We start from the raw sequence: 21076 nt of genomic DNA, 5'->3' as shown, positions 1-21076 counted from the left end.
GAAATACTTGTGTTCCTTACAATGAATAAAGACCTTGAATGAAGTGTGTGCGTGCGCTCGTCAGGGCTACAGCCACTGATCCCCAGCAGAGTTTAGATATAGGGAATGTGTCCCCTGCCTTGACGCGCTACACGGCCCAGTAATGCAAATGCAAACCTGAAAAGATGCTTCTGCAACAAGGTGACTGGGCTAAGCTGTGTGCAGGGCGTCATCGCCTCGTCCTCCTCAGACACAGCTGGCTCCTGCTGCCTAAGCCTTGCCAGAGACAGTGGGCTCCTTTAACGGTTTCCTGACTTGTTTCTGTGGACGCGGAGGCAGCAGCCGTCTCTCTGGCGGCGGCGGAGGGAAAGACGTCACCGTCAGGGTGAGCTTCCATCTTTCATCCAGAACCATGCTGTCGTGCTGAGCTGAGTCCTGTGTTGTATCTACCAATCACGTCCTTACGGACGACTCGTGTCCACAGCAGGTATGTTTAATATTAGCGTTCGTCTGACAGGAAGCCATGGAGCCATGTACATCGACAGGAAACGCTAAACCCATGTGAAAAGTAATGTTCCCTCCACAATTCCCCTCCCTATTCCCCTGGTACAATCTCCTTCTCTGTTATACCTAATTCAATTGAAGGAACCTTTATGCAGAAAAGTCTAACGTTGCTAGGCAACACAGTGTCAGAGTTTGGCATTGCATGCTCTTCTCAAGCTAACTGCCAGCTCAAATGGACTCAGACAATGTTACATGTCTCTGACTGGAGATCCCCCATCATTCACTCCCCTGAAAGCCTTCATCACTGGTTCAGGACATCATGCTGTTTCTGGGAAACAGTGTCTCTGCATATCAACATGCGTGGCCTGTTCTGACTCCTGTGTAAACACATTAGCTCCACACCTATCTGCCCGGGGAGTGAGAGAAGTTGATGGGTTTGTGACATGTAGTGTAATAGCCCAAAAGCATCAGTTGGCCTAATAGCCTAGTTTATTTGATTGGCAAGTCCACAGCTCCTCATAGATGGCACACAGTCATTCTGAACGGTGAAGTCGTCTCATGGTTTGCGTCTGTGACAGATGTTGTTTTTTGGTGTTGATTCGATGTGTTTTTCTTGCTTTGGGCCACCGTTGAGAGTTTGTTCTTCCAGGATGGCGTAGTCTCAGCTCAGCTCTGCCCCGCTAATTACGCCTTAATCTGCTTCCACATCCCAGACCGCCGTGTGAACACACAACACCCACCGGGCCGTCACCCCACTCCAGCTCTGCTTCCTCGCACAGTTATTTGATGCTGGAAAGTGTTTGATGGTCTCGTCTTTTCTCTACTCGTGACCACATTTGTATGCTTTGTTTATTGTTCTTTGTGTGGCACGGGAAGAACGGCACAATTAGACAGTGAGCAAAGGGGAGCCGAGATGCTTGCCGGTGAGATAGCAGATCCTCACTGGGGGGGGGGGGGGGGGGGGGGGGCAGGTGGAGAGAAATAAAGCAATAAAAGACGAGTCCATATCAAAGAGACAGCTGTATACCCTTCAGTCTCTGTGTGAAGCTCTCTTTCGTCTGTTTAGCGGTTGCTGTCACGTCACTCATCATTTCTTCTCTTCAGTTTGTTCCTCCTCTCTCCTCCATTCACTCCTCTCGTCTCTCTTCTTCCCTCTCCTGTCCTCCCCCCGTCCCTCTCCTCCTCTTTCCTCCATTCACTCCTCTCGTCTCTCTTCTTCCCTCTCCTGTCCTCCCCCTGTCCCTCTCCTCCTCTCTCCTCCATCTCCTCCCTCTCCTCCTCTTTCTCTCCTCTTCCTCTCCTCCACGGCCCTCTCCTCCCTTTCCTCTCTCCTCCCATCTCCTCCCTCTCCTCCCCTCTCCCTCCTCTCCTCCAGTCCTCCTCTCCTCCCTCTCCTCTCTCCACAGCTGGTATCTCGTCTGCCTCAGAAAGGCCCACAGCAATCTGTCATCAGGATAACAGGTTTTGAAATTGAGGCACCATAATTAAAATCACATATTACTCAAAATATAGTTTACTTGTGTGTTCAGTATTAACATTATAATAATAATAATTACAACAAATGAGCATAAAAGTGAACAGTGGCTCGGCGCTATTTTCAAATATCCTTCAGGATCAATGAAGTTAAATGAATTGATAGTCACTTGCTGAATTAGCTTGCATAGCATCGCAAATTAGCACTTTAATTGTTCAGCTGTATGACCTCTTTTGCCAGCCTGTAAGATTAACGTCTGACTGTCTCTTTAATATAAACTGGTCATAAGTACAAGTGGTCAGGAAAACTGTCTCATGTCATTAAAACGCAATAACCTTGAATGAGATTAATTATATTCTCTCAGTGGAGAGAAGAGGCCATCTACTCCTGGGGTTTGTAGCTGCTTTAGAAGCCCTTATCTCCCATCTACACAATGATGCTCCCCATCTATTTGCCTGCCACTGGGTTATTACTTGTGATAAGAAGCTCCAGAAATAATTCAGACTTCTACTCCTTCAATGGTGTCTTCTCTCTCTCTCTCTCTCTCTCTCTCTCTCTCTCTCTCTCTCTCTCTCTCTCTCTCTCTCTCTCTCTCTCTCTCTCTCTCTCTCTCTCTCTCTCTCTCTCTCTCGCTCTCTCTCTCTCTCTCTCTCTCTCTCTCTCTCTCTCTCTCTGTGTAAAAGAGTCAGATTGAGCTGTTTCCTCTACATGATTTATTACTTTCATTTATTAAATGAGATTATAACCTCCACCACTGTGATGCCTTGAATCTGCCTGAAAGTGTCTCGTTGTGTGCAGCGGTTCTGGTTGGGTTCAGAGCGTGTTTTCACACATGAAAGACGTGGACAGGGATGTTTCCAAACGACTCCTTGTCATTGCCAGGGTGGACCCAATTGCACGCCAGGGCCGAATAAAAAGAGGGAAAATTTAATACATGCCACAACAACGGATTCAAAAACAGCAAGCAGGCTCACAAAACAGGGAGAGGTTTCCAGAACTAAACACGGAATCCAAAAACGACAGGGTCAAAAACAGGCTGGGGTCTGACCAGGAATCAAACACTAAACGCTGCAAAGGCTGAGGGAAATGACCGGCACAATCTGGCAGGGAACAAAAGGACCAGACAGAGAACTCAGAGTAAATGAGACAGAACACAGGTGAGGCTTGTGATGCTACCGCAGGCTAATCGTTCTCCGTTGAGGGTGGTCCCAGGCTGAGCTAACAACCCGTAGCCTCTCAGATGTTTACAACATGATTCGTCACCACCCAGTACCAGAGTTATGGACATTGTAGCAACATCAAATCCTGTGGGTTGTGGAATCACATCCCTGACCCTTCCAAAAATAGAATACAGGAGAGATGCAAGTCATTGTCCATGTGGCCAAAACTCTAAGCTCTAACTGTACAACCGCACTCTATATCGAGGGCGACATCACATTTACCATGGACTTATATTCAACGGGATGCATTAATGGGCTAAGCCAATCAGAGCTTTGTATCAACAGCCGTCGACCAATCGGGAGGAAGCAGCGGCGCTGGAGCAGAGTGACAACACTTCTGTCTCATCTGTATCCTCCTTGACCCTGCTAATCACCCACGCCTGGGGAATAGCAGCCATTGTGAATATTTAATCAAGATCCATTGCCAGACGCTGTTGTTCCACTGCGCATCCAGCAGGCTCGCTCCCTGTACGCTGAGCTGTGTGGCCAAGCGCACTTCCTAGTTTTCCAGGTGAAACCTCGACAACTTGGTTTCCGGTGGCGTGTCTGAGCCAGGGTACGCCACCGTCAGGAGTTTAGCATGTTGATCCCGTCTGAGAGATCTTTGGGAGGATACGAAGAAGCCCTCCACTAGCCTTGGAGACACTGTCCTTCCAAGCCCTCGGAGCAGTGACGCATCTCTCTGCCTCTCTAATCTCTGGCTCCTGTCTGCTGCAGGAAATCAACTCATTGTTGGGCAAATATCAATAACTCTGGCAGGAGATTTGGGTCTGAGCGAGGTCATCTTGGTACGTGTCGTTCCGCCAGTCAGATCGGAGGGGATTTGATTGGGCGTGACAGCGAGGTTGGTGGAGCCAAGGTCACCTAGCAGATACCTCTGCAGAACAGGCAAGCAACAGGGACTGAGCTACACTATTTTACCTGAAAGAGGAGTTTGAAGACTTTGGCATTTGTCTGACAAGCCTCCGAACTCCCTTTAATGTTTGCTGCTTTTTTTGAGTGTCTGTGTGAGTGGAAGTGTGTCTGTCTGTCTGTCTCTGTGTGTGTGTGTGTGTGTGTGTGTGTGTGTGTGTCTGTCTGTCTGTCTGTCTGTCTGTCTGTCTGTCTGTCTGTCTGTCTCTGTGTGTGTGTGTGTGTGTCTCTGTGTGTGTGTGTGTACATTGTGTGCGCACAGATTTCTGCATGGGTCCTTTTGTTATATAAATCTCAGTCAAGTGTTGTTCTACGTGGCCAGATATCTTCAATATCAAAGAGCAGTTTTCTCAAAGCAAAGCCATGCTTGGAACTCTTGTGGAGAGCCTCTGGAAGTAAAGTCTGGAAGTAAAGGTCCGGAGGCAGAGTTTACAGTCTTTAATGCGTGTAACTGTGTCCCACACATGGCACGACTGTTTATCAGTATCTCAGCTCCCCCCGCCCACATGAACATGAACCAGAGGTCACTAATCTCCACCTGAGTCTGTCCTGGTCACGCGTAGCCAACATGTCCACAACGCTGTTCCAGACATGAAGACCAAGACATTGTTGAACACGATCAACAACGCGAGCATCCACAGGGCCCTAAGTCATCGCGCTTCCAGGGACTACACCAGAGCGAGCGCTACCTCCGGGCGCTCTGCCTTATTTGCCATTTCATAAAGCATCACACCCTCCACAACCCCACTTCTCCACACTGCCTAGCACGCTCAATTAGGAGCGGGAATAAGGTTTTAGCGGCTTCGCTTCATGACTTGGGCCTGTTCCATGATTTGTGTGGGGGGGGGGGAGGGGGTGAGTGGGGGAAGCTGCTTGGAAAGCAGTGCCTCCCCTTGTCCCCACAGAACACAAGAACTACGGCCAAACTGAATCTACAAATGAGCAGAAGGTGGGAATGAGTCTAGCTGTGAGCTCAGAGCTCCCTGGACGTTGAGTGAGGGAGAGAAGAAAGAGACAGAGGACAGAGAGAGAGGGGGGTTGATGGAGGGGTTATAGACAGAGAGGGGGGGTGGATGGAGGGGTTAGAGACAGAGAGAGGTAGACAGAGAGGAGAGAAAAAGAGGAGAGACAGAAAGGGAGAGAGGTAGACAGAGAGAAGAAAGTCTGAAAGAGAGAGAGGAGAAGGCATTCCTTTTTGCCAAGCTTTCTGGGAAGTGTGTACAGTCTCCTGGCTTACACTAGGGCTACATTACCATGTAGCTGCGTAGCAACACCTCACACTAGGGCTACAATACCATGTAGCTGCGTAGCAACACCTCACACTAGGGCTACATTACCATGTAGCTGCGTAGCAACACCTCACACTAGGGCTACATTACCATGTAGCTGCGTAGCAACACCTCACACTAGGGCTACATTACCATGTAGCTGCGTAGCAACACCTCACACTAGGGCTACATTACCGTGTAGCTGCATAGCAACACCTAACACTAGGGCTACATTACCGTGTAGCTGCATAGCAACACCTAACACTAGGGCTACATTACCGTGTAGCTGCGTAGCAACACCTAACACTAGGGCTACATTACCATGTAGCTGCGTAGCAACACCTCACACTAGGGCTACATTACCATGTAGCTGCGTAGCAACACCTCACACTAGGGCTACATTACCATGTAGCTGCGTAGCAACACCTCACACTAGGGCTACATTACCATGTAGCTGCGTAGCAACACCTCACACTAGGGCTACATTACCATGTAGCTGCGTAGCAACACCTCACACTAGGGCTACATTACCATGTAGCTGCGTAGCAACACCTCACACTAGGGCTACATTACCATGTAGCTGCATAGCAACACCTCGCACTAGGGCTACATTACCATGTAGCTGCATAGCAACACCTCACACTAGGGCTACATTACCATGTAGCTGCATAGCAACACCTCACACTAGGGCTACATTACCATGTAGCTGCGTAGCAACACCTTACACTAGGGCTACATTACCATGTAGCTGCGTAGCAACACCTTACACTAGGGCTACATTACCATGTAGCTGCATAGCAACACCTCACACTAGGGCTACATTACCATGTAGCTGCATAGCAACACCTCACACTAGGGCTACAATACCATGTAGCTGCATAGCAACACCTAACACTAGGGCTACATTGTCGTGTAGCTGCGTAGCAACACCTTACACCAAGCCTACATTATCTTGTATTTATGTAGCAACACTTCACACAAGGGTTACATTAACTGCCATATAGTTACTTAGCAACACCTTACACTATGGTTGCATTAAGTACCGCACCACTTTACATCAAGGTTACTTTGCCCATTGGTGGGTAGTGTAACCTTAATGTAAAGTGTTACTATGTAGTTACGTGGTAATTGATGTAACCTTAATCTAAAGTGTTGCAAGATACTCATATAAATCAACTCACTGTCCATTTAGAGGGCTGGACGCAGAAGCTAGACAATCACAGCCAGACTAACAGCCCGTTGACGCACAAACCAAAAATGGCTAACATGTCGTCTGTTTCTATGAGGTAGCCATTTTGATGGGTTGGTAAAAATGTCAGGGATCTGTCCAGGAGGGAGACGCACAAACAGAATAGTAATACTGTGCAGCTTGACCCTCATCCTGCCATGCTTTCCGGTGGCCAATCCTGTTATAGTTGGTTGTAGTGGATTGTTTTGCTCCTGACAGGGTTGTGAAGAATGATGGCCGGCAGCCTTTAGTAGTGCTTTGTTACTGTTGGGGTTGGGGATGTTGTGGTTCTAATAGCCTCCATGCACCAAGGTTATGGCACTCTGATGTACTGCACACACACACACACACACTGTGTAGGTCCACACAGTATCTGAGAGCTGGAGACCTGGGTCAGGACGACAGGGTAGCTGAGAGAGGGGAGGGGTAGGAGACGGGAGGAGGGATAGGGGGATGGAGCGAGAAGGGGGAAGAGGGGAGGAGAGGGAAGGGGGAAGAGGAAGGAGGGAAAGAGAAGGGGGAAGAGGGGGGTGGGGGGGGGGGGTTCCTGTCAGAAGGATCCCTGGGTGAACCTGCTCAGCCTCCCAGAGCAGCCTCGCTCCACACTGGGGTCAAAGTTCAACAGGCGTGGGACGGCGCGTTTCTAAGCATCAGTTTCCCTCCTTTATTGTATATGAACTCTCGTGTCCCTGGCTGATAGGATTATACTAATGTATTCAGCATTTTTCAACAACTTTTCTGCTGCTTTTTTTCCCGGTTTTCATTCAAAGGACTACTGTAAGAGAAACACAGTCACATGAAGAAAGTTGAATGTGTTTCGGGTGGTTTGTTTTATTTTGTTTAGTTTTTAAATGTTGATTGTTATGGCAGATGGATCATTTGGTTTTCCTGGCAGCCTCTCAGCAATGATAATGTTCATGTTAATGTTGTTGTTGTTGTAGCTTGGCAGCTTATCAATGTGTTTTAAGTGCATTTAATATGCAGCTCCAAGTAATGGATAAAAACTGGAACGCGATTGACACAGGAACATATGCCTGACGTTTCTTCTGTTTCGTACAATTCTTTACTATTGTACGTTGACAGTACCCAAAACCCGCAAAGACAAATGAGCCGAAGACTGCAGATTGTGTTGTGACAAAGGACAGATACCCTTACACTGCATTAAGGAAATGACTAATGCAGTGCCAGTAATTGTCCTAATTAAAATTACATGATAATTAACGCTAACCTTTCTCTTTTAAAGGCTTACCCTGATTCAGAATAGGAAAGTCAGATAATGACGGGGAAAATAAACTACACCTCCCAATGTTCTCTCTCTCTCTCTCTCTCTCTCTCTCTCTCTCTCTCTCTCTCTCTCTCTCTCTCTCTCTCTCATCCATGCACACAACATCTCTTTCTCTCTCTCTGTCATCCATGCACACAACATCTCTTTCTCTCTCTCTGTCATCCATGCACACAACATCTCTTTCTCTCTCTGTCATCCATGCACACAACATCTCTTTCTTTCTCTGTCATCCATGCACACAACATCTCTTTCTCTCTCTCTGTCATCCATGCACACAACATCTCTTTCTCTCTCTGTCATCCATGCACACAACATCTCTTTCTCTCTGTCTGTCATCCATGCACACAACATCTCTTTATTTCTCTCTGTCATCCATGCACACAACATTTCTTTCTTTCTCTCTGTCATACATGCACACAACATCTCTTTCTTTCTCTCTGTCATACATGCACACAACATAAATGTTTTGTCTAGAGTATTGTACATGTATCTTTAGTTAAATTCACTTTCATTGAGTGGGGCAATTGGTAATACTTACTGTTGTTGTTTTTCTGAAATAAAATGCACTTTCTCCCCAATAGTAAATTATAAAACTTCACCAAACTTCAAAAGATATAACTTGACATCTAATGACAAGGTTTTAACAGGCATTCCATAATCGGCCAGTAGTACAAACTATTGTAGCGAGGTTTGCTCGATTAAGATATAAATACTTTGTTTATAATAAAGTATCCTGTTATAATAACCTACATTGGTTTTAGGACATTAAGGAATCCTATTTTTAATATGCAATAATCAGTCTAATCTTAAGGAAAGAATTTGTTAAAATTAAACACAATAATTAATGTGAATAAATGGAAATATAATGAACAGTAATGGAAATATGTTATTGGCTTTAGTAAGAGTTTGATGGGCTAACACATGAAACGAAACATACTCTGGGTCAGATGGAGCGGGAAGGAGGAGAAAGAATCAGCCCTTGGTCTGATAACAGGAATGTCTGGTGGTGAACTAATGAGTTACTTTGACGTCAAAACACACACTATCAATTACTTCATGCAAATGTTACAAGTAAGAAATATAGCTAGCCGTATTTACGCTGGGCTACACTGTTAATACACACAAAACCAGTGTATTTGACATGGCCCTTCCATTTGTTGATACTAGAATCAGACTGTAACATAAAAGAAAAGTTATTTATTGGCTGTCACAGCATTTTTTACAAAAGCAGAGACAATGTCACTCGAGCATAAAAAAACTGAAATAACAAGCTTGTTCATGAATATCCAGAAATGGCTTTTCTACAGTAACAGTGCATTCCACAAGCTGATATTACCCAACATGCATCAGCTCCCATTTAGAGTGGGTGAGTCAGCCTGATGATGTACAGACTGTACTGTACACACACACACAAACGTGCACACTCTTACACACACACACACACACACACGCATGCAAACTATGTTATCAGAGCAGTGACCCTGGGAGTGAAGCCATGTTAGACTGGCCGTGCCCTGGTGGGTGTGTAGTGCATGTCCTCTGGCCAGGAGGGGGAGGGGGGGAGGGTTTAGGAGGGAGAAGAAGGTGGGGAAGGGGGGGAGGGTTCAGGGGAGGGAAAACGGCTGGTTTCGGAGGGCTTGTGCTGCCACAGCAGTCAAGACTGCAGCAGTGTGATGTTTTACTGCCATCTGTTGCCGGTGTTTCGCCGTGTTCTCCAGTGCTGTTTCACCGTGTTCTCCAGTGCTGTTTCACCGTGTTCTCCAGTGCTGTTTCACCGTGTTCTCCAGTGCTGTTTCACCGTGTTCTCCAGTGCTGTTTCACCGTGTTCTCCAGTGCTGTTTCACCGTGTTCTCCAGCGGTGTTTCGCATGTTCTCCAGTGCTGTTTTGCCATGTTCTTCAGCGCTGTTTAAACCGCGTTCTCCAGCGCTGTTTCACCGTGTTCTCCAGCAGTGTTTCGCGTGTTCTCCAGTGCTGTTTTGCCATGTTCTTCAGCGCTGTTTAAACCGTGTTCTCCAGCGCTGTTTCACCGTGTTCTCCAGCAGTGTTTCGCGTGTTCTCCAGTGCTGTTTCGCCGTGTTCTCCAGTGCTGTTTCGCCGTGTTCTCCAGTGCTGTTTCGCCGTGTTCTCCAGTGCTGTTTCACCGTGTTCTCCAGTGCTGTTTCGCCGTGTTCTCCAGTGCTGTTTCACCGTGTTCTCCAGTGCTGTTTCACCGTGTTCTCCAGCGGTGTTTCGCATGTTCTCCAGTGCTGTTTTGCCATGTTCTCCAGTGCTGTTTCACCGTGTTCTCCAGTGCTGTTTCACCGTGTTCTCCAGCGGTGTTTCGCATGTTCTCCAGTGCTGTTTTGCCATGTTCTTCAGCGCTGTTTAAACCGCGTTCTCCAGCGCTGTTTCGCATGTTCTCCAGTGCTGTTTTGCCATGTTCTTCAGCGCTGTTTAAACCGTGTTCTCCAGCGCTGTTTCACCGTGTTCTCCAGCAGTGTTTCGCGTGTTCTCCAGTGCTGTTTCGCCGTGTTCTCCAGTGCTGTTTCACCGTGTTCTCCAGCGGTGTTTCGCATGTTCTCCAGTGCTGTTTTGCCATGTTCTTCAGCGCTGTTTAAACCGTGTTCTCCAGCGCTGTTTTGCCGTGTTTTCAAGCGATGTTTCGCTTGTTCTCCAGCGATGTTTCGCCGTGTTCTCTGGCGATGTTTCGCCTTGTTCTCCAGTGTTCTCCAGCGGTGTTTCGCTGTGTTCTCCAGCGGTGTTTCACCTTGTTCTCCAGTGTTCTCCAGCGGTGTTTCGCTGTGTTCTCCAGCGGTGTTTCGCTGTGTTTTCCAGTGGTGTTTCGCCGTGTTCTCCAGCGGAGAGCAGTGGCAGGAGCGATCAGCATCATCATCTGGCTCTCAGATCGTTGGTCTCATTTCATTTTCTTTAAGGTGACAGTGACGTCGCATAACGACGTAGAGTAGCCTGCTCTCGTGTGCGTGTTGGTTTCAATGCGCTTTGCTAAAGGAGTTAGTAATCTGGAGAGGATGCTCTGGACTTAGGAGCTGACGGATCGATACTTGTTTTTATGTTCCTACACGCTGTAAGGGTAAAAACCCTGACGAGGCCAGTGGAGCGGCTTCCATGTGAATAATTCAAAGCTCACTCCATTTGAAGAGAGCATTTGGGATGAGGAGTCACTTACCATCAGAGATCAGAGGTGCAGCAACATTGCGATGAGACACGGACATGGAAACACACACACACATACACGCACACACAGCACGTTATTGTAGTTGCCAAACCTGCCCAGTGGCCCACATTTGTATATCTGTCATGCACGGTTCAGTTGATATACATTTCAGAAGTGTGTGTGTGTATGGATTTCTGGGTGTGTATGCGTATGCACTGGTGTGTGGTTGTGTGTAAGCATGTGTGTGTGTGTGTGTGTACATGTATGTGTGATGTACTGTTTGAGAGGTCCTGTATGTCTGTGAGTCCTGTCTGGGTTTGGTTTGGTTGCTGTTCAAGCTACAGTAGCTTCCCTCTACCCCCCACACACACACACTCTCAAACAGCTTGTCGGTGTTCCGTGTGCTGGTTCATGCTAGTTCTCCCTGCCTGAGGCTTGCCCCATGTAAATGAGCCTGGCGGGGCGTTCATAGGCCAGTGCTCACCAGACCTCAGACCAGCATCATGCTCCCTGCATCTCCTGGGTTACACACCGCTCCAATATCAACTCAGATTAAAGCCTACCAAGCACCCGGAGGCAAAGGCATTTTGTAACCATATTAGAACGATTTTCTATTTGTCTTTTTTTTTTTGGGGGGGGGTACTTTGAACAAATCTTGCTTGCATAAGATGTTGTGTTGTGCCTAGAGGCTGTGGATGGTCCTGGACATTAGGGGATGTTGTGTTTATCTTTTCTTTTCGGAACAAACAGCCGTGTAATATTCAGAAGCAATTATTGTTTCATGGCCGCACTGTGCTGAGCTAATATTAGAACACAGACATGGAATTTTGTTTTAAATATGTGACACAAAACAAGCACAGCAGTGTGAGCCCTCGTGCTGCAGTGCTCATTACTCCCAACGAGCCTGGATGCTGTCTGAACGTCAGGTTGCATTTCACGTTTGTCGTCTTCCAGGGGCATTAATTCATCAATCTGTATGCAAAATGGCCCTCATAACTTCCCCAACCTGTAATTAGTCTTACCTGGAGTTGTGTGGCTGTGATTGCCTTCCGGTAGGTGTCCTTGAAGGCTGTTTCAAATTAGCATAAGGGCGATCTCCCTGATTGCTCGCATCTGGTCATTAGAGGAGAGGTTTGGGGGCTTTTTTTCTTCTCTTTCTTCCTTGCTCACGAGAAGTGTTGCAATCACAAGCGGACAGTCGCACCAGAGAAGCTCAAGCTGGGCCCAGGCTGATTAGATGTGGGCTAATTACGAGTAGGTTGTTCAGTACTCTGGGGCAGGGCCTGGGCCAGGCCAGGTCAGCGCTGGCACCTGTGTTGTCCTCATCAGTGTAACACAAACACAACACAGCTACAGTACGATACAAACACAACACCACTCTGAGATGTTTAGTTTCTTTGTTTACGACACCGACGAGCGTTTGTGATGTCTTGGCTCCTGCCCTGTTGGATCGGGACATGATTGTGTGGTCGTATTGATACATATAATGATGTGTGGATCCTGCAAGGTTTCCTGAATAAAGATTTGAGAATGACGTTGTGTGGAGAGAGGACTTAGTGGATGTTACAGACTTCCTGTCTCTCAGGTATTCTCCAGTAACCCAGGCATATAGCAAGGAGACGTTCGAACAGTCAGCCTGGTAAAAGCAGTCCGTCGCAGGCCTTGTGTCCCAAAATCTGGCCCAGCACATTTGCTGCAGAATCAGCATATTTCATGTACATTCATAACATGCCAGTTCTTCAACAAGCTGAGGCTTACTAACCTTGCACATTTTTTATTTGCCCGAACCACAGTGGTTTGCACAACTGTCAACTATGGGCATGGTTAGCCCGTGAAACACGATAGATGTTAGACAGATGGTTCATCCAATCACCTGCCAAGTATTTTTTTTTGCCTTTAAACTGCCTTTACATTTTCCAAACAGTCTCAAAATAAGACATTTTAAAAATATATATTTCAATATTGAGGTGAAGGATGTGTTTCAAGATTGAGAAGTGTGGTCTAGTTCTCCTACCTTGCATTCAGGCTGGATCTTCGCACATAATGGATGCCACACCCGGAACTCTCCATGGACCCTGGTGTGTTCTCCTCACTGGAACATACCAGTGATAAATAGGAGAAAGGAACCACTTGACTTTGCCAAGGCTTGGATACGACACAAGTAGACCAGCTACTTAACACTGTGGAACATCCATTAAGGAGGAACCATTAGTGACTAATGCCAGTATGTTGTGTGTGTATCCCCAGAGAGGGGAAGAGGGTCAAATGATGAAGTTCTCCTCCTCCTCCTCTTCTTCTGTTCACCATGCATCTCCACCCAGCTGGCCTCATTTCACTATTCATTAATGAATCCCAAGTGAAGCCACCAGCTCTTTCCTTTGTCCACGATTGTGTTTGTCAGTGGAGTTTGTCACCAGCCAGGACAAAGCAACCACCATTGTGCCTCTCTTCATGACCCTTTACGTAACGACGTGGGATATTGTTTTCTCTCTCCGCTGACGGATGAAGAATCATCCTTGGGCAACCAGAAAGCACGGTGGAGGATGCGCCGACACCCATCCAAACATCTCTCTTTCTTGTTACCTCGGCAACACAACCGTTTTTCCGTGATTGTTTTAATTCAGTGTTTTATGCGTGTGTGGCGTTTTAATGGTTGACGTACCGTGTCTTGATCCGTCACGCAGTGGTGAGAGTCCGTCCTTCCAGGGTCATGAAACGGCACATAACTGGAAATATGAAATGCAGTGTGAGCCGTCACGCTTTCTCCATTACCCTCGCCTCTCTCTCTCTCTCCCCTCTCCTCTCTCTCTTTACCTCTCTCTACCTCTCCCTCTCCTGTGTCTCTCTCCCCTCTCCTCCATTTCTCTCTCCCCTTTCCTCTCTCTCTCTCTCTCTCTCTCTCTCTCTCTCTCTCTCTCTCTCTCTCTCTCTCTCTCTCTCTCTCTCTCTCTCTCTCTCTCTCTCTCTCTCTCTCACCTTGCTGTGCATAATCTTCAAGCCTGCATGGATTTAATATGAAGACCACGTTCTTATGAGTTAAGTTTGTCTCACTACCTCATCTTTCTTTCCCCCCCTCTCTCTCTCTCTCTCTCTCTCTCTCTCTCTCTTTCCCCCCTCTCCTCCATCTCTCTCTCTCCCCACAGGTATAGACTACCAGTGGGTAGGGATGGAGGGTCGTGCATGCTGGAGATAGCCGTGGAGAACAGGACCGTGGGGCGTCAGGAAGACCTCCTGTCCCTTGCTGGGTCAGAGGTAACACGTCCTGTCTGGAGACAAGCCCCCCCCCCGGCTGAGCCGCAGGGTCTCCAGCTTCCACATCCTGCTTCTGATGGCTGTTCACTTCACCATGCATATATGCAGTGTGTTACTGTGGGCTCCAAATACCAGAGAGGCAGCTCATGCTTGCTCGGGCAGAGTTCCTGCTCGTTACGTGTTCATAAACATGCGTGGAGGTCACTGTTTGTGTATAAGGGGGGGAGTCGACTGGGTGCTTCTGAGTTTACAGGAAACAAACTTGGAAGTGAGAGACGTTTTCTTGGCACATGCACAATTTTACCTGGCTTGTTAAATTGACTGTTAAGGTAGAATTAGCTGTCGGTTCACGAGAGTGGGTTGCGCTAATATGACAACTGTCGGCAGCTAATTGCCTTCTACATCAAAGCAAGCTTGCAAGAAAGGTTTTCATCTCTTAAAAACACTTTACGTCCCACGTACGATAGGAAGATGTTCACCTCCAAATCAGCCCCTATCATACTGTATATCTAGCAGGACCGAGTGTCTGATCATCTCCAATGAGTGTGACTGGATTTCGGAGGTAAACAGCGCCTTGTGTCAGTATTATGTATACAACAAGGACATCAAGTTTAATTTAAACCACTTAAATCTCCACCAACCAAAAAGTTGAACGCAGAATGTATTTCTCGGTTTATTTATAGGGATAGTTAATAACAAATTTCAGTGACTATTTAGTAACCACCAATGCTTTAATCCTTGTGTTATCTTCGGGTCATTGTGACCCGTCAGTCATTGAGACCCCTACCCACATGTTGCGACAACTTTACCTCATACAAAAATAAAGTGAAGCATTTTCTTTTAACTGTCTCACCCCCCCCCCCCCCCTCCCTCCCCCCCCCCACAGCGCGAAAGTTAAAAGAAAATGCTTCTTATTTGTCCTTGTACTGGGTAAAGTTGTCGCAGCACAACGATGGGTCATTGTGAACCTTCGGCTCATTGTAGGCAGAACAAGGGTTAAAAAACAGTCGAGATTTTAAACCTGCTCTCGCACCAAATCCCCCAGGCCTCGTTTGGCCCCATGTTCCTGGGCGGTGTCCCTTCTGGCTGGGAGCTCCGTGACCACACCCAGGAGGTGAGGGGCCTGGTGGGGTGCCTGCGGGACCTCCAGGTCAACTCCAAGGAGGTGGACCTGGCGGGGGAGGCCTTGGGCGGGAGGAACATCCAGAACTGCGACCCTCCAGTCTGCCAGCATCTGCCCTGCCGCAACGGAGGCACCTGTGTCAGGTAGGACTGCTCCCACCGCCTGTGTCAGGTAGGACTGCTCCCACCGCCTGTGTCAGGTAGGACTGCTCCCACCGCCTGTGTCAGGTAGGACTGCTCCCACCGCCTGTGTCAGGTAGGACTGCTGCCACCGCCTGTGTCAAGTAGGACTGCTACCACCGCCTGTGTCAGGTAGGACTGATCCCACCGCCTGTGTCAGGTAGGACTGCTCCCACCGCCTGTGTCAGGTAGGACTGCTCCCACCGCCTGTGTCAGGTAGGACTGCTCCCACCGCCTGTGTCAGGTAGGACTGCTCCCACCGCCTGTGTCAGGTAGGACTGCTCCCACCGCCTGTGTCAGGTAGGACTGCTCCCACCGCCTGTGTCAGGTAGGACTGCTGCCACCGCCTGTGTCAGGTAGGACTGCTCCCACCGCCTGTGTCAGGTAGGACTGCTCCCACCGCCTGTGTCAGGTAGGACTGCTCCCACCGCCTGTGTCAGGTAGGACTGCTGCCACCGCCTGTGTCAGGTAGGACTGCTGCCACCGCCTGTGTCAGGTAGGACTGCTGCCACCGCCTGTGTCAGGTAGGACTGCTCCCACCGCCTGTGTCAGGTAGGACTGCTCCCACCGCCTGTGTCAAGTAGGACTGCTCCCACCGCCTGTGTCAGGTAGGACTGCTGCCACCGCCTGTGTCAGGTAGGACTGCTCCCACCGCCTGTGTCAGGTAGGACTGCTCCCACCGCCTGTGTCAGGTAGGACTGATCCCACCGCCTGTGTCAGGTAGGACTGCTCCCACCGCCTGTGTCAGGTAGGACTGCTCCCACCGCCTGTGTCAGGTAGGACTGCTCCCACCGCCTGTGTCAGGTAGGACTGCTCCCACCGCCTGTGTCAGGTAGGACTGCTCCCACCGCCTGTGTCAGGTAGGACTGCTCCCACCGCCTGTGTCAGGTAGGACTGCTCCCACCGCCTGTGTCAGGTAGGACTGCTGCCACCGCCTGTGTCAGGTAGGACTGCTGCCACCGCCTGTGTCAGGTAGGACTGCTCCCACCGCCTGTGTCAGGTAGGACTGCTCCCACCGCCTGTGTCAGGTAGGACTGCTCCCACCGCCTGTGTCAGGTAGGACTGCTCCCACCGCCTGTGTCAGGTAGGACTGCTCCCACCGCCTGTGTCAGGTAGGACTGCTGCCACCGCCTGTGTCAGGTAGGACTGCTCCCACCGCCTGTGTCAGGTAGGACTGCTCCCACCGCCTGTGTCAGGTAGGACTGCTCCCACCGCCTGTGTCAGGTAGGACTGCTCCCACCGCCTGTGTCAGGTAGGACTGCTCCCACCGCCTGTGTCAGGTAGGACTGCTCCCACCGCCTGTGTCAGGTAGGACTGCTCCCACCGCCTGTGTCAGGTAGGACTGCTCCCACCGCCAGGACACATGCTGCCACGCCTGCAAGCTCTGTCAGACACCCGAGGCGTGCTTGACATGTCTCATGACGAACCCTGGTGGATGGAACACACCTGTGAAACTAGCAACTCGGAGACGAATTAAACGCACCTCAAGAACTGTTCTTTCAGAAAGTGCTGTGACCTAAAAACAAGCACAGAACCACAGATTATTAATATATATATATATATATATATATATATATATATATATATATATATATATTACATAATAAACGTTACCATATGGTTGCTGGTTTGTCACTGGCACTATAATCCATGTTTGCTTTCATGCAGAAGACAAGGATCTGTCATCAAGACATTCCTAACCCACTGTTCTGATCATAAAGCCTCTGGTCATGTGACTTAGTATGAATCAATGTTCCGGGGTCTGTTACGGTCCTTCCCTCTCTCGCACCTAGACCATACTTAGGAGTCCATTACTACTAATCAATTGAGAGAAGTTTAAGCATCGAAGCCCATTAGCAGCACATTACCTTGTGTTAGATGATTCATTAATGTCTATTGAGGTTCTCAAAGGCAATATTTCTTGAGCATTAATGTTGTTTTAAGAATCCGTGGCTGCTGTGTGCGGTGTTCTGACAGTGCACACATGACCATACCTGCTGATAAAAGACTCAACACATTCTCTTGAGAAATTAGGTATTATTGTCAGTGTGATGGATGTCGTTTGATTCTAACCCGCTAAGCAATCACATGGACTTGTTTAGATGTGCCCATTGTTGGGTTTCCAAATGCTCCTTCACCTCCAGTAATCAGATGACCGGTTCAGGTGATACAGATCGCTCCCCCAGCGACAGCTAGCAGCACTTGAATATCCAAATAATTATTGCTCTCATGATGCAAATTAGGAGGTCTTGGTGGCGCGTCGGGCACATTATCTCACCATATGCATCAGGCTCTGTGTTCTGTCTGTGATTAGTGCATCAGGCTCTGTGTTCTGTCTGTGATTAGTGCATCAGGCTCTGTGTTCTGTCTGTGATTAGTGCATCAGGCTCTGTGGTCTGTCTGTGATTAGTGCATCAGGCTCTGTGTTCTGTCTGTGATTAGTGCATCAGGCTCTGTGTTCTGTCTGTGATTAGTGCATCAGGCTCTGTGGTCTGTCTGTGATTAGTGCATCAGGCTCTGTGTTCTGTCTGTGATTAGTGCATCAGGCTCTGTGTTCTGTCTGTGATTAGTGCATCAGGCTCTGTAGATCAGCGGTCCCCAACCTTTTTTGCGCCACGGACCGGTTTAATGTTGCAATATTTTCACGGACCGGCCTTTAAGGCGTGGCGCATAAATACATAAAATAAAATGATACGACCGGCATACAAACGGTGGCATTTTCTAAATACAATAATAAACGTGAATCCACTGTGTACTCTTATGCAACTTTATTAGCAGCGGCCTCGTAACATCGTGCCAACAACATAACATGAATCCTCTCTGCCCTTATTATGTCCATGTCTCTGCGGCTCTGCCCCGCTCTGCCCCAAACACTCTCTGGTCGCTATGGTAACATTTAAACATGCCTTCAAAATAAGACGCAACACAAAAACAAATATTTAAGGTGCATGAAAAATACATTTATTTTTATTTTTTATAAAACTGAAATAATGTAATTATTTATTCTTTCTCTGCGGACCGGTACCAAATGACCCACGGACCGGTACCGGTCCGCGGCCCGGGGGTTGGGGACCGCTGCTGTAGATGACAGGTCAGCCTGGTTCAGAGCACTGGATCTGTGAGTCGCCTTGGAATCCTCTGGAACCACATCAGATGGAGAGAGATGTAGCACTGGAATGGCACTGTGCTTCACTGATTTTTTATTTTTTATTTAATTTTTTTACGTTGTGTTTCTTTGTTGAAATCCCGTCGGTGAAAGCACGTCTCTCATTCGGGAACGTTCTGTGTCTGCCTCCAAGAAGTCAATTTCTGTAACTTTCTTTTTGAGGCGGGACGCTTAATGTTAAAAGCATAATGTGTAATTATTTAAAGAAGCAACCCAAGGTCCTGAAGACAATCACTGCTCTGCTAGCGATCAACAGAGAGCGGTTCTCATTACCCTCATGTAGTTATGTTGTTCTTCAGGCCCTGAGGGGCAAAACTCAAAGAGAAGGACCTCATTTGAAGTGTTTTCTTTGAATTCTGGAGGACATACAAAGCTCGGAAGAACACTGCTCTTGAATTAGTCCGTGGACGTGGGTCCGTATTAAACATTAGGAGCAAAGCGGTGTTGATGTTCTTGAATGGCCCACATAGGGTACACAACATACAATAACGATGTTGTCTTGCAACAGCCTTGCTTCTCTAAACCGCTAAATGTGGTTTGTTGGAAGGACACTTCTGGGTGACTCGGTCTATAGGATTTCGAAAAGAAAACGCTGTTTTATTAAAATTGTGGAGCATGATGTGCCGGGAATCTAAAAGTTTGTTTAGTGTGAGTTTGTTTAGAAAGTTTCAGTAGGCATGTCCTGCTCCAGAGGCCACTGGTAACGTCTGTACTTCCTGACAGCCCGTTGCAGGGGAGTTGAGATGGTTCTCGCCCTTACAGACCAGCCATCTGCTGTGCAGACACACACGCTTGTGCTTCTTATTTTCCTCTGTAAGGAATATTGTTGTACGTGCCGAGCGTGCTCTCTGTTTAGATCAGAAAGCGCTAATGAACGGAGGAGGGGTGAAGGAGGGAAGGACAACGTTCAATCTGTCACCTGGAGTATTCCTGGAGTATTCTGGAACGTTCCAAGGTCGTAAAATAGAAGCTGCTTTCAAATAGCCTTCAGCTGCCACGGTTCTGTAGCTATCTCTTGGATCGTGTCCCTATAAGAACAAGCGGTCCAATCAAACAGTATTGTGACCATGACATTGATGCAGTACAAATAACAAAAAGGTTGGGGGACAGGCGAACATGTCAGAGACAATTTGATCATTACTAATCAATAATGAATTATTGATACCTAAGAGCTCTTCTTCAAAGAATAACAGTGTAATTAATGCATAAGGATATTAAAATAAACCATACAGTTCAATGAAATACATGTTTCAAATGTGAATTCCAGGAGTCTGGTAAGACTATGAACACAGGAGCCCTATCAATTATCCATGTCATGTTTGCAGTAAAACACCAACACATGAGAAGATGAGAAGCAGAATTGATCTGCAAGGGGCCGTGGCTTCAAAAATGTATGCGGCCAAAAGGATTATATTGTTCCTAGCTAGAGCCCTACTGACAGAGATATCATGAGCCGACAAATCAATTATTCAGCAGTTTATCTGGTGCTCAACAGATTAAAAATGTACTCTTCCTATCAATTATGAATCCCGTGTGTGCGCTCCGTGCACTCCTGAAATGGCGCAGAAACAAGAGGAGCGTGGAGATGTTTGTGTCCTTGTGTTGGGTCTATGTGATTACCATAATCACAACAACAACCTACTACAACGACAAACACAATTTGTAATCAAATGATTGCCTCTGGCTAGACGACGGTAACCTTTTGTTACCGCACATATGTAATGTAATCAGGGGTGTGATTAGGCCTCATTAACGACTGGAGTGTGAAGCCGACCCCGCCGTCCCATCTCGTGGCTGTTCCTCGCTCTCTTAACTTCCCTGTAGACCTCGCCTTGTCCTCAGACCGAGAGAAGAGAGTTCTCCTTGGGGACCTGGTCGCTGATCCCACCAGGTGAACTACCTCCTCATAACGAAGCTGTCCATCGCTCCTAATCAGCCTTGCTGTCAAGTCTGTTTGTTTGATCTAGTCACTACATCTCTGCTTATGCTTTTATTTGGAGCATTGATGAACGTGTCCGTGTCGAATGTTCTGATTGGTCCCTCGGTCTGGCATGTTTTGATTGGTCCCTCGGTCTGGCGTTGCAGAGGACCAACCAGGCCGAGACACCGTATTTGTCGCCCAGATAAAAGATGGCAGACTAGACTCAATTCCTTAGTGATCTGATTAGATAGATGGCCATTAGGCTTTTGTGAGCCACACTAATGAACTGTCTCAGACACATCTCACATCTATTGACTTTGTGTCAGAACAGCACAGTGTTGTTCTCCATTGAAAGGACGGCGAAATAAATGAATGTCGTTAGTAAAATGATGATGAGATTGATCGTGGGA

At 47.8% G+C, this 21076-nt stretch overlaps 1 protein-coding gene across 1 annotated transcript in view; it reads left to right on the top strand.

Moving 5' to 3' along the window:
• eys (EGF-like photoreceptor maintenance factor) overlaps positions 1 to 21076 on the top strand; it is a 176523-nt gene that overhangs the window by 128764 nt on the left and 26683 nt on the right. The window contains exons 41-42 of the mRNA XM_084667205.1: positions 14169 to 14277; positions 15323 to 15543. Of these exons, the coding sequence (XP_084523331.1) occupies positions 14169 to 14277; positions 15323 to 15543 (330 nt within the window). The remainder of the gene's footprint in view (positions 1 to 14168; positions 14278 to 15322; positions 15544 to 21076) is intronic.

Source organism: Hypomesus nipponensis, chromosome 11 (genome assembly GCF_054491055.1).
Source record: "Hypomesus nipponensis isolate SF chromosome 11, ASM5449105v1, whole genome shotgun sequence".
Classification (NCBI taxonomy): domain Eukaryota; kingdom Metazoa; phylum Chordata; class Actinopteri; order Osmeriformes; family Osmeridae; genus Hypomesus; species Hypomesus nipponensis.
Note: the sequence above shows the minus strand (reverse complement) of the source record. Positions and strands in the feature narration are given on the sequence as shown.